The sequence below is a fragment of the Anser brachyrhynchus genome, assembly GCF_964034855.1.
Source record: "Anser brachyrhynchus genome assembly, chromosome: 7".
Classification (NCBI taxonomy): Eukaryota; Metazoa; Chordata; class Aves; order Anseriformes; family Anatidae; genus Anser; species Anser brachyrhynchus.
Genome location: NC_137701.1, coordinates 20,335,063 through 20,349,673, shown reverse-complemented (window position 1 = coordinate 20,349,673; position 14,611 = coordinate 20,335,063). Strand labels below are relative to the sequence as shown.

At 36.7% G+C, this 14,611-nt stretch overlaps 1 protein-coding gene across 1 annotated transcript; it reads left to right on the top strand.

Annotated features, from left to right (window-relative positions):
• Window positions 1-106: 106 nt before the first annotated feature.
• On the top strand, window positions 107-14,345 carry PDK1 (pyruvate dehydrogenase kinase 1). The gene is made up of 11 exons (XM_080600909.1): window positions 107-240; window positions 3,070-3,211; window positions 4,699-4,770; window positions 5,344-5,528; window positions 5,772-5,861; window positions 6,180-6,257; window positions 8,328-8,404; window positions 9,112-9,210; window positions 10,160-10,270; window positions 11,408-11,521; window positions 11,641-14,345. Exons 1-11 carry the CDS (start codon window positions 123-125, stop codon window positions 11,779-11,781), a joined length of 1,227 nt encoding a protein of 408 aa, XP_080457035.1. The 5' UTR covers window positions 107-122; the 3' UTR covers window positions 11,782-14,345.
• The last annotated feature ends 266 nt before the right edge of the window (window positions 14,346-14,611 follow it).

The window sequence follows — 14,611 nt, the reverse complement described above, 5'->3', positions numbered from 1 at the left end:
GCCGCGGGCACCTCCTGCCGGCCGCGCGGCGGAGGAGGCCGCGGCCTGGGTGAGGGGCCGGGGGAGCGGGCGCGGCGGGAAATGGCGGCCGGGCCGGGCTGAGGGGGGACGGGAGACGCGCCATGAGGCTGCTGCGCGCCCTGCGGCGCTGCGCCTCCCCGGGCAGCATCCCGCAGCAGGTAGACTTCTACTCGCGCTTCTCCCCCTCGCCGCTCTCCATGAAGCAGTTCCTGGACTTCGGTGAGTCCCCGCCGGGCTTCCCCCCGGTCCCGGCCCCTCCGCGGGGCGGCGGGATGTCGGGCCCCTCGCTCGCCCTCGAGCCTCGCGCCTTTGTCCCCCTGAGGGGGCGCGCGGGGAGCGAGCCCCCTCGGGCTCCTTGGCACGGCGGCCTGCCCCCGCCGCCCTGCGTTATTGCTAAATGCTGCCCTTTTTGGCACAAAAAGCCTCCGTTTCCTTCCGGGAGAAGGGAGCCTAGCTGACTCCTTACCTAGAGCCAAGAAGTGAGGCAAGGTTGAAATTCAGCTGAAATCTCGAATTCTTGGTAGCACAGAAGTAGTTTGATGTTTTGCCAAAACTGCGGTGTTGGGGACAAGGGAGAATTACGACTGCTAATAAAGTCACTCGGAAAAGTAAAAATTGTTAAGCCTTTTGAAAGCTAGCAAGCTCTCCAGCATGCACCAGGCACAAGAGATGTTGAATCCCAGCTGGAGCTAAGCAGCTGAAACAATTGTGACTTCTCCACAGTCACATGTTTGTGCCCCACAAAAACACTTCACTCAAGCGCTGCTCGTTTCAGAAAATGTGTGAGAGAAAGAGCAGAAAGCAAACACCAAGAATCACCGTGAAGGGTTGGGAATCTAGCCTGGAAAATGAGTAAATTGGTTGTGGGGTGCTCAATTTTATACTCTTGGTAAAACTACACATGTTCCCAGGCTTGATGAGTACTTTGAGTCAAAAGGGAGCACAGGAATTGCTCTGCTCTGCTTCAGAGCAAAGACTGCGTGGAGAAAGGTCTTGCAAGATATTCTGAAAAGTGTTTTTGAAGCCTGAGTGTGGAGCCATACTATAATTGGTTCTGTTTTTGTAAGCAAGGCACTGTCATAAGATACATGTAAACATATAGCTAGTAAACAGTTGCTTTTTATCTTTTTGCAAGTAAAACATAACTGAGAACTAATCCTAGAATCCCAGACTTTGTATGTAAGTAGGAAGATTTAAATAGGTTCTCTTAACTGTCCTGTTACTTCATCTATCTATTCAGCGTTTCACACATAGCAATAAAATATATCCCATACTAGAATTCCAGATTTTTACAGGAATCCCACCATAAATCTGCCTTTAGTTCCTCCAGTTCTCAATCTAGTAAATGAAGTATTCTGTAGGCAAGTTTAGGTCTTAGGTTATCAGTTGTATCTTGGGTTGTAAGTGCTTAATATTTTCTATAGGAGCCTTATCAATTCTTTGCATAGATGGATCATAACTGCACAGGGAAACAAAGTCATGTGCCCATTCACTGAAATCTTACTTACCCTAAGCTGCCTTCCATTTCTGACCCAGGATTGCAAAGATGTGGCCTCCAGATAAAAAACTTCTTTGTGGAATGTCATTTGCTGAGTGCATGGGACATTTGAAGATTAACGTTACATTCTAATATCTTCAATTTGACTTTTTCTTGGAATTTTAACCTGAGAATAGGGAAAGGCCAGTAACAGTCATGGCTGAAGTGCAATCTGACTAGGGAGAAGAGTGAGAGGTTTCTGGGCAGAGGTCGTGTGTAGACAGTGCATAATACTGGTAAGTGTCACTGGGGAGAAATTCCTTATAGCTATTTGCGTTTTTATTAAGTTAACCGACATTATGTCACCTTTATAGTTTATGATGTGTCTGTCCCTGGATGCATTAAACTAAACTACACCATTTCAATTTGGTGTATGTTTTTGCTTTTTAAGACACTCCTGGCTTCCTTGTTTTTATGTCCCTTCCCTTCATCTTCTTCCCCAACTCCTCCCCATGTCAAATGGAAGGTGTGAACTGAGCAGAAACACCACAGAGTTAATTTTTAGGAGTTACCTGTTATGAAACATCAGAACTGAGGTACGTATTTCACAGCAGTAGATGAACAGCTTAGTAAGTTTAGATGCTATTTACATGACACTGTTGAAATCTTGAAGTAAGTCTGGCGGAGAATAAAGTACAGCACTCCTTATTCTCTTTGTCTCCCGCCTCCTCCTTTAGCCTAGTAAAACAAGCATCGTGGGAGTAAACTTAGGCCTTGATCTTAATAACCACCTTTAATTGAAATGCAAAAAGATGACACCTGTGTTTATAAAAAGCACAGGTCAGTTATTAACAGGTGCACTAACTTTACTTCTAGCTTTTAAGTGTAAAACTTCTAAAAAGGAAATATATGGTAGAACTACTATCATAATGACTATGCACAGTAGCCATCCTACTTCCATTTCTTTCTCAGTATTCATTTGAATTCATCTGTGTGCTGTTCGCTGTAAGACTCGAGTTTTAACTACAACAAAGCTAGCTGATAGGGAAATAAATCTTAAACAATTTAATAGGAAATCTAATTTATTTTCTGGAAGTGTGAAGTGTTCCCATATGAGTTATGGTAGTTTTGTAAGATCACTGATCAAGTGGGGTGTATGGGATTGTGATACTTTCTCAAGCATCCTTCAAACAAATATGCTTCCCACAATGTTTTCATTTGCTTGTCTTTAACGTGCTCAGAATGATATATTGTTTCATCAGTGGTAGTTAGAATCAGTGTTTGCTACAAATAAACAATTTGCATGTATAGAAGCCATATTTAAAGTTGGCTGGTATAGGTCTGCAGTTCTTGCACTAGTTAACTTTTTATATACTGAGATTCTCCTTATTTCAACAAAGCTGGTAAGTTTACAGTTTGAAATATGAAGTGGGCTACTGTTATGAAAGAAACATTGGCTTACCAGACTGAGTCAACTTTAAAACCTAACCAGAGGCCTCTTAGGCAAGAAAGTAAGAATTTGTATAGTTCTGACTTTATTCTAATGTTGTCATATATTTATTTGGTCTTAGGATCTGAAAATGCTTGTGAAAAGACGTCGTTTATGTTTCTGCGACAAGAGTTGCCTGTAAGATTGGCAAATATAATGAAGGAAATAAGCCTGCTTCCAGACAACCTTCTAAGAACACCTTCTGTTCAGCTGGTGCAGAGCTGGTAAGAACAGTGTCAATTAATACTTTCAAGGGTGACTTTCTGCATATACATAAGATGTAGGAATAACGCATTCAGTTCTACAGAAAGAATATTTCATATGCTCATTACACATGAACATCACCTTTTTAGAATGAGTAAATATCCCAATGTGACGGAAACTAAATTTTCAGACTTGGGAAAAAAACACTCTAGGGGCAATTAGATAACCCACAATGAAATTAAAACCCATTTATTATATTCAACTATTCCAGATAGTCATGTAAGAGAATTCAGTAACAACAAAAATCCACAAGAGCAATGTTTAACAGGGCACTTAACTAAAATGAAGAAGCTAGTTAAGAAATCAACAGAAGCAGCTAAATGTACAACATGTTTTCAAAAAAGCATAGAAACTATTTAAAAGACAAGTTATTGCAGATTGAGAGTAAAGGTGTAGAAAATAACAAAAGCAAGAGAAAGCTCCCAAAGCCAGAATATTTAAAACAGCAGAAGCAATACAAGGCTATTAAAATTAAGAAGACATCCTTCGAAAAGTAAAATTTGCTTTCAAGTAAGGAATTTAAGCATAAATTTTTGCAAGATGAAAGCCAAACAAAGAGATTGCTTGGCAACTGCTAAAGGCACATGGCTATCTGGAAAGGCTTTTAAAGTTAAGAGAACAAAGTCTGACAGTGAATAAGTGCGGTTGATTTGATGACTGAATATAAAAAGAGCTATCAGTGTAGATGGAGGCTTTCAATGAAACATGAAAGCTTAAATTTTTGTGATACTAAATGACATTGATCAAATGGGAAATGAATTCCACTTGGACAAATGCAAAGTAAAGCGCAGAGAGGAACCTCCTCCTCCTGTATGCTTGCTCACTTCCAATCAAAAACGAAATTTTGGTGCTACTGTGGATATTCTGACTGTTAGTTGGTGGGCAAAAACATGAATAGTGTTAGGAACTAAGTAACAAATGGGGTGGAGGAGAGTATTAGTGTACCACTGTGTTAGTCCATTATTCCTCTGAATTGCATGCAGTTCTAGTCATTCTATCCTGAACAGAAAAGACCAAGAGGGATAATCAGAGGGTTGGAACAGTTTCTACGTGAGAAGAAAACCAAACAGAATTCTTCAGCTTGGAAAAAACATCTAAGGAAAGAAATGGCAGAAATATGTAAATCATGAACAAGCTGGGAAAAATTTCTAATAACAGGAACTAACTAGGGCTGCTAATAAGTTATCACCCACTGGGTTTAAAACAGAAAGATGATCTTTTATGCTTTCTAATTAAATTGTGTAATTAATTGCTCTGGAGATTTTGGAAGAAACTGTCATGAATGGATTCAGAAGGATCTAACAAAATTCACAGGGGATAGGTCTATAGGATATATCAAATACAATGATTTAGATGCAACCAGACTTGGAAGACCATAAATCGCTAACCAAAGGGTGCTGGGGAGTCATATTAGCATTGGTCTTTTTCATGTTTCTTTCATTTAAAGGTATGTCCAAAGTCTTCAGGAGATCCTTGACTTTAAGGACAAAAGTTCAGAAGATTCAGGGGCTATTCACAGGTAAGGATTTGTTACATATATCAATACAAGTCTTATGTAGAAGGACTGGCAAGAGAAGTAGTGGCTTAAGAAAAATTTCACCTATCTTCAGTTTTTATGTCAGAATCATAGTAACATCATCCCCTGCCACTGGAAGGCAGGAAGAAGCTAAGAATAATTAAACTTAACCAAATTTTTACCAGTTCCTTACTTGTAATGTTGGAACTGATGTATGGAACTTTTCACATGTACAGTAGGTTTGTTCGTTACCAGCTGACTATGGTTGCTGTTTTGACAGGCATAAGATGATTTGCATGAACACAGTTGACAAAATTTTCTTCTTTTTTTGGCATTAATAAAAAAAAAAGTTAACAATAAATGTACAAATAATCACCAATGGTGGCACCATTACTCACTGTTTCAATGCAAGTTGCTTGAAATGTTCTATTTGTTATAAAGACTGGCCTGCATACTGCAGTAGGCAGACCTGTAATATTTCTGTACATGGTGGTCTTCATTTTCATGGACAGGTACTCAATTTGCCAGAGTATTAAACTCAGTTGAAAGTAAAAACTAACAATGTATTAATTTTAGTTTTACAGATACTGTGATAAAAATCCGGAATCGACACAATGATGTAATTCCTACTATGGCTCAAGGAGTAATAGAGTACAAGGAAAGCTTTGGCATTGATCCAGTGACCTCGCAGAATGTGCAGTATTTTTTAGATCGTTTCTACATGAGTCGCATTTCAATTAGAATGCTCCTTAATCAACACTGTAAGTGCTTTTGTTGAAGGGAGGGGAAATGATACCTGTACTCTGTCAGTAGTATTTTCCCTTTACTTTTAAGTGCTTAATACTTAAACGCTTCTTAAAAATATTTATTAGTAATAGCCTTTTAACTATGGTAAAAATTGGAATTATAGATTTTCTATAAACTTCTATTCAGCAAAACTGAAGATATAAACTATAATTATAAAAATTATATGGGATATTAAATAATACTGTCTTTGTTGGCAGCTTTACTGTTTGGTGGGAAAATTAATCCAGCTCATCCAAAGCATATTGGAAGCATTGATCCTAGCTGCAATGTTGTTGAAGTTATCAGAGGTAAATCCAGAAAAGAAAAAGAATTGTGAAAACTTACATGAATGTCTATGTTGAGAGCCAATATGTCTTGATGTTCATATAGTGTATAGTTCTTTCCTACTTGGAGCAGAAGCTTAATTGAAAATGTAAGTGTTACATGTTTTTGTCAGTGTCCCTGTCTCTCCCCCCCCCCCCTCCGAAACAAACAAACAAACAAACAGTTTTTGTGAGAAGATGATAAAAATCTCACTGACAGCGCACAGTGCTTTCAATTTTTTTTTCTTTTTGGTAAACTGTAAAGGGAAAAAGAAAGGTAACTGTTTTTTTAATTTATTATAGATGGCTATGAAAGTGCCAAGAGACTTTGTGATTTATATTATATGAGCTCTCCAGAACTCATCCTGGAAGAATTGAATGGTAAGTGCATATGGGATGAGACACTCCCTTGAATGTAGTGATAGCTTCTTCTGAAGTAGCTGGTATAATGTTCTTCCACTTTTCCTATAGTCAATGTATCCTCTATTGTTTAGATTTTATACATTATATAGAGAGATAATAAAGATTTAGATATTATATCCTCTACTAGATATATATATATTTTTTAATCTGGCAGAAGGCTTCCCTTATTCCTTTTTTTTTTTTAATTGGTGAACTGAAACCTGTAGAAAAGCTTCTGAAATCGCAGCTGTTGATATAACAGATTTTAGCGATGTCCTCCCCTCCCCAAGGTTTCTTGCATGTCTTCACCCTACACCGTATCTATTACAACTCATCCTCTTTGTGTTTCTTGTGACACACGAAACTTTGCATTCTAATTTCTCTTTCTTATTCAGGTAATGCACACTTAAAGTTGCAATTAGATAAAGTCCCTGTAAAAAATCATTTGAACCTGTTTTCTATGACTGAAAAAGACATTTACAATTGTGCTGCTATGAACTCAGAGGTCAACTACTGTCCCCATAGTCTTGCTGAATGCTAAAGAGCCTTTCTAACACTACTCACTGGAGTGCTTTTCAAGTTAGTAAATACCAAGTTCAGGCAGACCTACAAAAACAAGCAATCAAAACTGCTTCTACAAATGATTGCAAAAGTGAGAGTGCACCCAGAGTAGCTTGGCCTGTGAAGTTAAAGGCAAAGAAAGCGCAGCCTTGACTACACATTCCAGATCTTTTCTTCCTACTGTACAAAACCTGTTACTCTTTATATAGGTTAAAGGATTTTCCTTTCTCCATCTCTTGATCATTACTAAAAATATTTGTACAAAACTATCAGTCACGCTAGCTACTGCTCTTTACTGCAGGAGCATTTTAATGGTGTACATGTTCCAGAAGTCAGAACAAACAGTTTAGATTTAATAAAAGGAGCAGCCTTTTGCTTAATGAATTGTGAAGGTGAGTTAAACCTGATCCAGGCCAAATGCACACTATTACCCACAGCTGAGAGCCATTATTTAAAATGTAGTCATGGGGTTTGAGGGTGGAGGCATAGATGAGGGCAGTTAACTTGAAGGCAGGAACCTATCATTTCAAAGTGCATTTTTTTTCCCTTTTTGTTTGGTACATGATTTATTCCAAATCTTTTGACCATCACTAGACTTTAACATTTATAGCTCATAAAGCACTTGTCATTAACACAGTTTGGGAAGAAAACTATTAACTTGTTGAGCTGAAAGAACATTCAGGGCCAGCAGATTTTTGGAGCAACCTTTCCTTAATTTTTCATTAATGACTATGTTCCCATGATATTTTTTCCAGAGTTAATACTTAAAAGCTTGAAAACTAAATCAGTTTATAGATATAATTGTATTTTGTTAAGGTTTCTTGTAATACTAGCTAATTTCTAAATTACTCAAAAAATAGGCTGTGCTGCAGATAGTATTTGGTACATTTTAGCATCGTAAGATCCTATCAGGTTGGGAGGGATCTCAGGAAGTTTCTAGCCTTATCTCCTGCTCAAAACAGGGACAGCTATGAGATCAGGCCAGGTTGCTCGTGGCTTTATCCAGTCTGGTCTTACAAATCCTACAAGGATGGTGACTACTTAACATCTCTGGGCAACCTGATTCAATTGTCAAATGTCATAGTGAAAATGTCTTCCTCTATATGCAGTCTGAACCTATTCCATCTTACATTCATTGTTTCTTATCCTCCCACCACCTGAAGAGCCTGACTCCATCTTCGTAATAACCTTGTAAGTATTAGAAGGCTACTATTATATGGTCTAATCAGTGATGCTAGAGTGGATTTTAAGATTATTTTCTAAAGCAGCAAGCACTTTTGAAAATCTTGAGTATGAATTTTGGTTAACACACAACTTCTGAAAAAATTTCTGTTCCTTCTTTTCTAAATTCTCTTACCTATACAAATGTACACGTTGAATTAGTACAGGAATCAATACAAGATACCTAGTTAATTTAATAAATTAAATTTAGTAAATAATAAATTTAGTAAATTACCCATTTAATTATTTAGTCTTTCTTTTCTCCAGCTAAATCACCAGGACAGCCCATGCAAGTGGTGTATGTACCATCACATCTCTATCACATGTTTTTCGAACTTTTCAAGGTCTGTGCAATTACCATTACACAATTCTTTTATACATGTTTGTTTAGTAAGATTGTATTTGACTTTTTGAACCATTTCTAGATAGCAATGCGTTTTCGTTAAAATGAAAGCTTCTAGCAATTTAACTGCAGTGTCTTTGCAAATGCAAACTTCTAGCAATTTAACTACAGGAATATACTTAGGTTGTACAGCTTTGGAAGATGTGTCTCTGTGCCTAGCCACTGAAAACCTCAGACACCTTCCGCAGTAGACAACTTTGTCAAAAAATGCTTATACTGTATAAAGGCATTAGTTAATAAAGCAAGTGAGAATAATATTCCTAATTTTGGGGACACCTTTGGTATAAAGTGAAACGTGTTGGTTCTATATACTTTTTTCCTCAAGCACTTATTTCAGTCCTAGACTCTTCTTGGATCTTTGTGCTCTATTGCATGTAGAATGCATTATACAGGTTTATAGAAATAAAATTGTACATTAACATACTTAAATATTCTAAAATTTTTAAATTAGTCTGTAATTCAAATAAATTTTACAAATGCTGATACTGAATACATCAGAAACACTCAAAAAAAACCTATTCTAAAACCATATATTTTGTCTTGATTCTAAAATATATGTGATAAAAATAACCTATGTTCCTAAATTGAAGTTTTAAGATAATAAAGCAATAAGAATAAGATTTAAGTTCTTGTACTTGAAAATTGCAGAATGCAATGAGAGCCACCATGGAACATAATGCTGATCGATGCATTTATCCTCCAATTCATGTACATGTCACGTTGGGAAATGAGGATTTAACTGTTAAGGTACCCACTTTTTTGATTATTATTTTTTTTTCCTGTCATAGTCATCATATTACTAACTTTATCTGATGATCTGATTCCAGCAGTAGATTGTATCTGATTAAGTAGTATATAAGTAACAGGACAGTTTTGCAACTTCACATACTGCATCAGCAGGAAATTCATGAAGAGGTTGCATATTCACTGGGAAGGTTCTGTAATATAATTCTGTGGTTTTGTCATGCCTACATCGTGCCTAGTTTATGCACAATCGTGACTAAAACTGAAGCAGCAGCTTCATACAATTGTTATGTCGCCATTTTTAAATCAAAATGATAGAGCTGCATAGGAGGTATGAAACAACTGAAAAAAGGGAAATGAACCTTGTATATTCCACGCAGATTAAACCTGCCTGAAATACAGTTTGCAGAGTAATTAATTTTTGTTACATACAGTGTCCATGTTGGATTTCAGAGACCAGCTGCAAGCACTGGCTTTTTCATAGGTCTAACTAACACTTAGTAAAACAACTCTTGGGACTTGCTCCTTCAGTAACGAGTTTTAGTGCATTGTCTTTTAACTGGCAGTAGTCTCAAGTAATAAAGAATGAAAATACACAGAAGCTGGTACTTGTTGAAATCGGTAGGTATAAATATGGACTTCAGGCAAAACTGAATTACAAACAAGACAAAAGCAATGCAAAATTTAAGTAGAATTTTCTTGCTTTCAAGAGATTATGAATGCTTCTTATGATAGTATTTTATGTAAATGGTTTGTAAAAAGGATGAGGGGGAAGAATTCACCTGCTTGTTGCTATAGCTGAGAGATGAGAATTTAAGAAAACCTATCATTTACTAGGGACAACTTTATATTATGTTTTACCTGAACTTTCTCTGGATCATTGTTTGAGAGAGGCTGTCTTTTCTAAAATTGTATTCAGGAACATAATGCTACGTGTTCCTTCTTGTTCCAGATGAGTGATCGTGGTGGAGGTGTTCCTATGAGGAAAATTGACAGACTATTCAACTATATGTATTCAACAGCACCACGTCCACGTGTTGAGACATCCCGAGCTACACCTTTGGTATGTACATCTTTTATGCCTTGTCATCTTGGATGTGATTAATAGTCACAAAATAAACCATTTAGTCAAAGCCATGAAGCCCGGTTTTATAGATACAATGACTATGATCATTTGGATGTTAGTGCTTAATTCAAATATTTTCATGAAATTACCTGGAAAACAGTTGTCAATATTTTAGGATTATACAATTTAAATTTCAATATTCTGTTTTCGTCTATCAAATATAAAGATTAACTGTCTCAAGAAGAACACTTAGCTATGCTGCATGTACTGCAGTAAGCACAGGATTCTTGTGGCCACTGAAAGAAAGGGAAAAAAAATAGCATTGATTTTGGATCAAGTCCACAGTTTCAGCCATAATGTGCAGTCAGTTGTGCCATTCCCCAGGAAGGATGATGGTACATAGATGTGACAAGGCATATGAAGAATCTATTTTGCTCTTATGTGAACTTAATAGATGCACAAGAAATACTGAGAGACTAAGACTATAAGAAGCTCTGAACAGCTTTCCTGAATTTGTTCTCTTATATTGCATCATTCAAAATGTTTTTCTGGTTTTTTAAAGTTTTCTGCACATTGATGACAGTAACTCATTAAATACCAGATCTTTACATAGAAGCAGAGAGCATGTTCTTCAAGAGATTTCTGAAATATAGTAGATCTACAAAAAAAAACAAAACTTAAAATTTCAGGGCTACATCCTGCTGTTGTAGACAGGGTTTGGTGGAATTGTAGTGTAAGTTACAAATTCATAACCTTTGCTTCTTGAACCTTTTCATACTTACTGATGATGAAAGGTACCTGACTTAAGTACATTAAATAATAGTTAAGATCAGCAGCACTATAAGGCACTCAGTACAATTTACTCTTCTTGAAAAAGTTACCAAAATACAAGAACGGTTATCTAGCAGTCCTGTCTGACAAAGGAGTAGAACAACTTTTTCCTATTCACCAGTATCCATGCTTTTTCTGTTTCAGGGGTGCTTGTAAGGGGGTATAATAATTAGCATTTGAACTCCTCTTACTGTCAAACATCATGCTTAGATTGTCTTCTACCTTTTAGTTTAGAAAACACCAGTAATAACCACTGATTGATTCAGTTAATAAAAATAAACTTTTTTTTTTCCCCTATATCAGGCTGGATTTGGTTATGGCTTGCCCATATCACGTCTGTATGCGCAATACTTCCAAGGAGACCTGAAACTGTATTCCTTAGAAGGTTATGGTACAGATGCAGTTATTTACATAAAGGTATGATGTAATACATTACCATTTTAAATTTATCATCCACTCTAATCTAACTACTATTGGATCACCTTGTTCTGTTACTCAAATTAAAAAAAGTCAGCTACAGTCTTCTCTACTTACAGGCCTTATCAACAGAATCAATTGAAAGACTCCCTGTATATAACAAAGCAGCCTGGAAACATTATAAAGCAAACCATGAAGCAGATGACTGGTGCGTGCCAAGCAGCGAGCCAAAGGACATGACCACTTTTCGCAGTATATAGCTGTTGGCCCAACAGTTGATAAGATATAGGTATATCACATGAAGGGAATTTAAAAGACCCTGGTCTATGCCAAGATGCTGGGCCACATTTCATATGTGAAAATCATTTTAAGTGGAATAACAAAGTTTAATTCAATTACTCTTTTTTGGAAGTTAAGGAAAAGTAATAAGCTGTTGATACTTTCTAAGTAAGAAGGTCACATTTAATTTGTTCCACCTTCTGTTTATGACTACTTTCTGTAGTTAAATCAAGGGAGCAGTAATTTCAGGTTTTATAGGGATCAGTGCAACCTATTTCATATCTACTGAGAAATGTATTAATTCATATAATTAAAAAAATGTTTTAATACAAGAACTATTGAAAAAGCTTGCCAGAGAATTTTTCCTTTATACAATGTTACAGATTAATGAAACACTGATGTAAGAAACATTAAGGAGTTCATTGCTGTACCTTTGAGCCTGTATGGAACTTTCTGTTCCTTGATCTTATAAGCATGCTGAAGCCTAATGTTGCAAAGCTAGGAATGTTGCCTACACACTATACATCAAGTTTTTTGTTTTACAGCTGTAGAGATCACACTTAGGGCTTTAGGAATAATGAAAAAAAAATCAGTTCTAGCTGCTGCCACTGGTATAATGTATCTCAGGTATGTGGTATCAGTCATATTTCTTTAGTGGTAATGTGAATATTTAATATGTGATAAACTTATCTTTCCATGATCATTGTGAATTAGCAAACAGTGTTGGCTTATGTACAGTAAAGGTATACCGTCTTATATTTGCTTGTATTTCCGTAGGTAATACCAAAACAGCATCAGTGTTCTAGCCCTAGTGAGATCTCAGACTCTGGGGTATGTCAGGTTACAGTTGTAAATGAAAAATATTTTTAATAAACGAACATTTTTAAAACTTACCTTTAGTAGGGCATCTCTCACTTTGACAATATAAACTACCTTCTGAGAAGTATTTAAAAAATGTGGAATTAACAGTTTTTGAAAATACCTTTGTATTTGTGGTGTGTTTCTGGCTTCATTTATCTAGTAACTTGAAGTCAAACTATAACGTAAATAAGGTAAGCAGAATATGTCATCAGTCAATGGCAAACTGTCAAAACAACCGTGGAAGACAGAAGGGAACAAGCATTACATTTCAGGTACTAAGTCCTTTTTTAATAAAGGATTCAACTTCTCTTAATGCCTACTGTGCCAGATTTGTTCAAGTTAGACACATCTGTGTTGTACCTTTGATTCATACCATTCCTCAATATTTTAGGAGTGGTACAGTTAAAGACCTTTAAAATGAAGTTTTTGCCTTGAATAATTCATTGCCTGTACTGCTGCGATTAAGTCATGCAGCACACATGCATAATCCCTCTCAGAATGAGTAAGCCTAAGTTTTGCTGGTTTATTTGCTTTGCACAGAGCAGAAGGTGAGATACCACAAGTGAGGGGCATAGCTGGTACATTAGAACTCGTGGTCACACAATTCTAGTTGTGCCTGAGCCAGATTAAAGATTATCACCTGTTCCTCCCTAACCTAGTTCTGCAAAGCAGATGTTTTTATACTCTGTTCAAGCTAACACGGGTCGCTTTTACAGGAGTGGATTACAGAATGGCTATGTATGCAGTTAAACTGACACTGAAGGAGGATTACTCTAGCTTAACTGTACTGTTCTGGTTGTGATTAACTGCTCTGCTCAAGCTTGTGGGCACTTTAACGTCCCTATTTTTCTTCCATACACGGCTGTGAGGTGGTGACTGTTTGACATACCTTTCATGCATGCATGGCTACAAGTGACGAGAAGCTATAGCTGTTCTCTTCAACCCTGTAAGAGGATGACCGTGAGAAATTCCACATATTGTAAAATGGGGCCTGTACAAAAGTTAGAGAGAATGTCTGCAGCTGTTACGTTTGCTGAACTAAAGCTTAAAGCTATAGCAAAGGCTTTTAAAAACTCAACGCTGAAGCTGAACATTCTAGCTCTAATGCTAAGTTTTAAATATTTAACTAACTTAATTGAACAATTTTAATAATACCTGAGAACTACAAGGAATGTTTTTGAAGAAAAGCTAAATCATTTTTTTCCTAGGAAGTTATTAAAATACTTCATATGGTGTTATTGAAATAAAAGCCCTTTCTTGCTCTCTGCTAGCTACCAATTAAACTCTGATTATTAGAAAAACTTGCCATGTAATTATATTTGTCTCCCCTTCCTTACCTTCCATCCCAAGTGATTGTGGTAAAAACACACGTATTGATATATTTGTTTACAATGTTTAACCCTATTCATAAGCTTGATTTCTTACTTTTGATAGAAATAGAAGTTCAAACAATGATTTTTTAAAATATTTTCATTACTGTACTGCTGTCATTGCTAGCACACTTAAAGTTGAAGTGAATCACTATAGTAAAGTAGTATAGTAGCTCAGCTATCAAAATGCTGAGTTTAATAGTTTTGTATAAAAATGAACTTAGTCTTGCACTGTAAAAGTAATTTTGGTTTGTGTTAACTTAAGTTTTTGAAAGAATCACTACATTTATTCATTAAAAGTATTTTTAAAATTACACTTTCAGTTGGGTGATTTTGTGGCTTGATACCAAACTAGTTCTGTGGACCTAGATTTGTTCAGCATCTGAGAGATGTTAAATGCTGTGGTCCATGATAATCAATGTTCTTGAACTCACCTGGCACATGAGCATACCATAACTGCTATGGCCCCAACTTAGTGCACCAGCCCTGCATATAAGCAAGCCTTTAAAACCATTATTTTCACTTGTCTCCTTCCGGAGAAACAAACTCTTGACAGGGTACAACACTGAGCTTAGGAGGC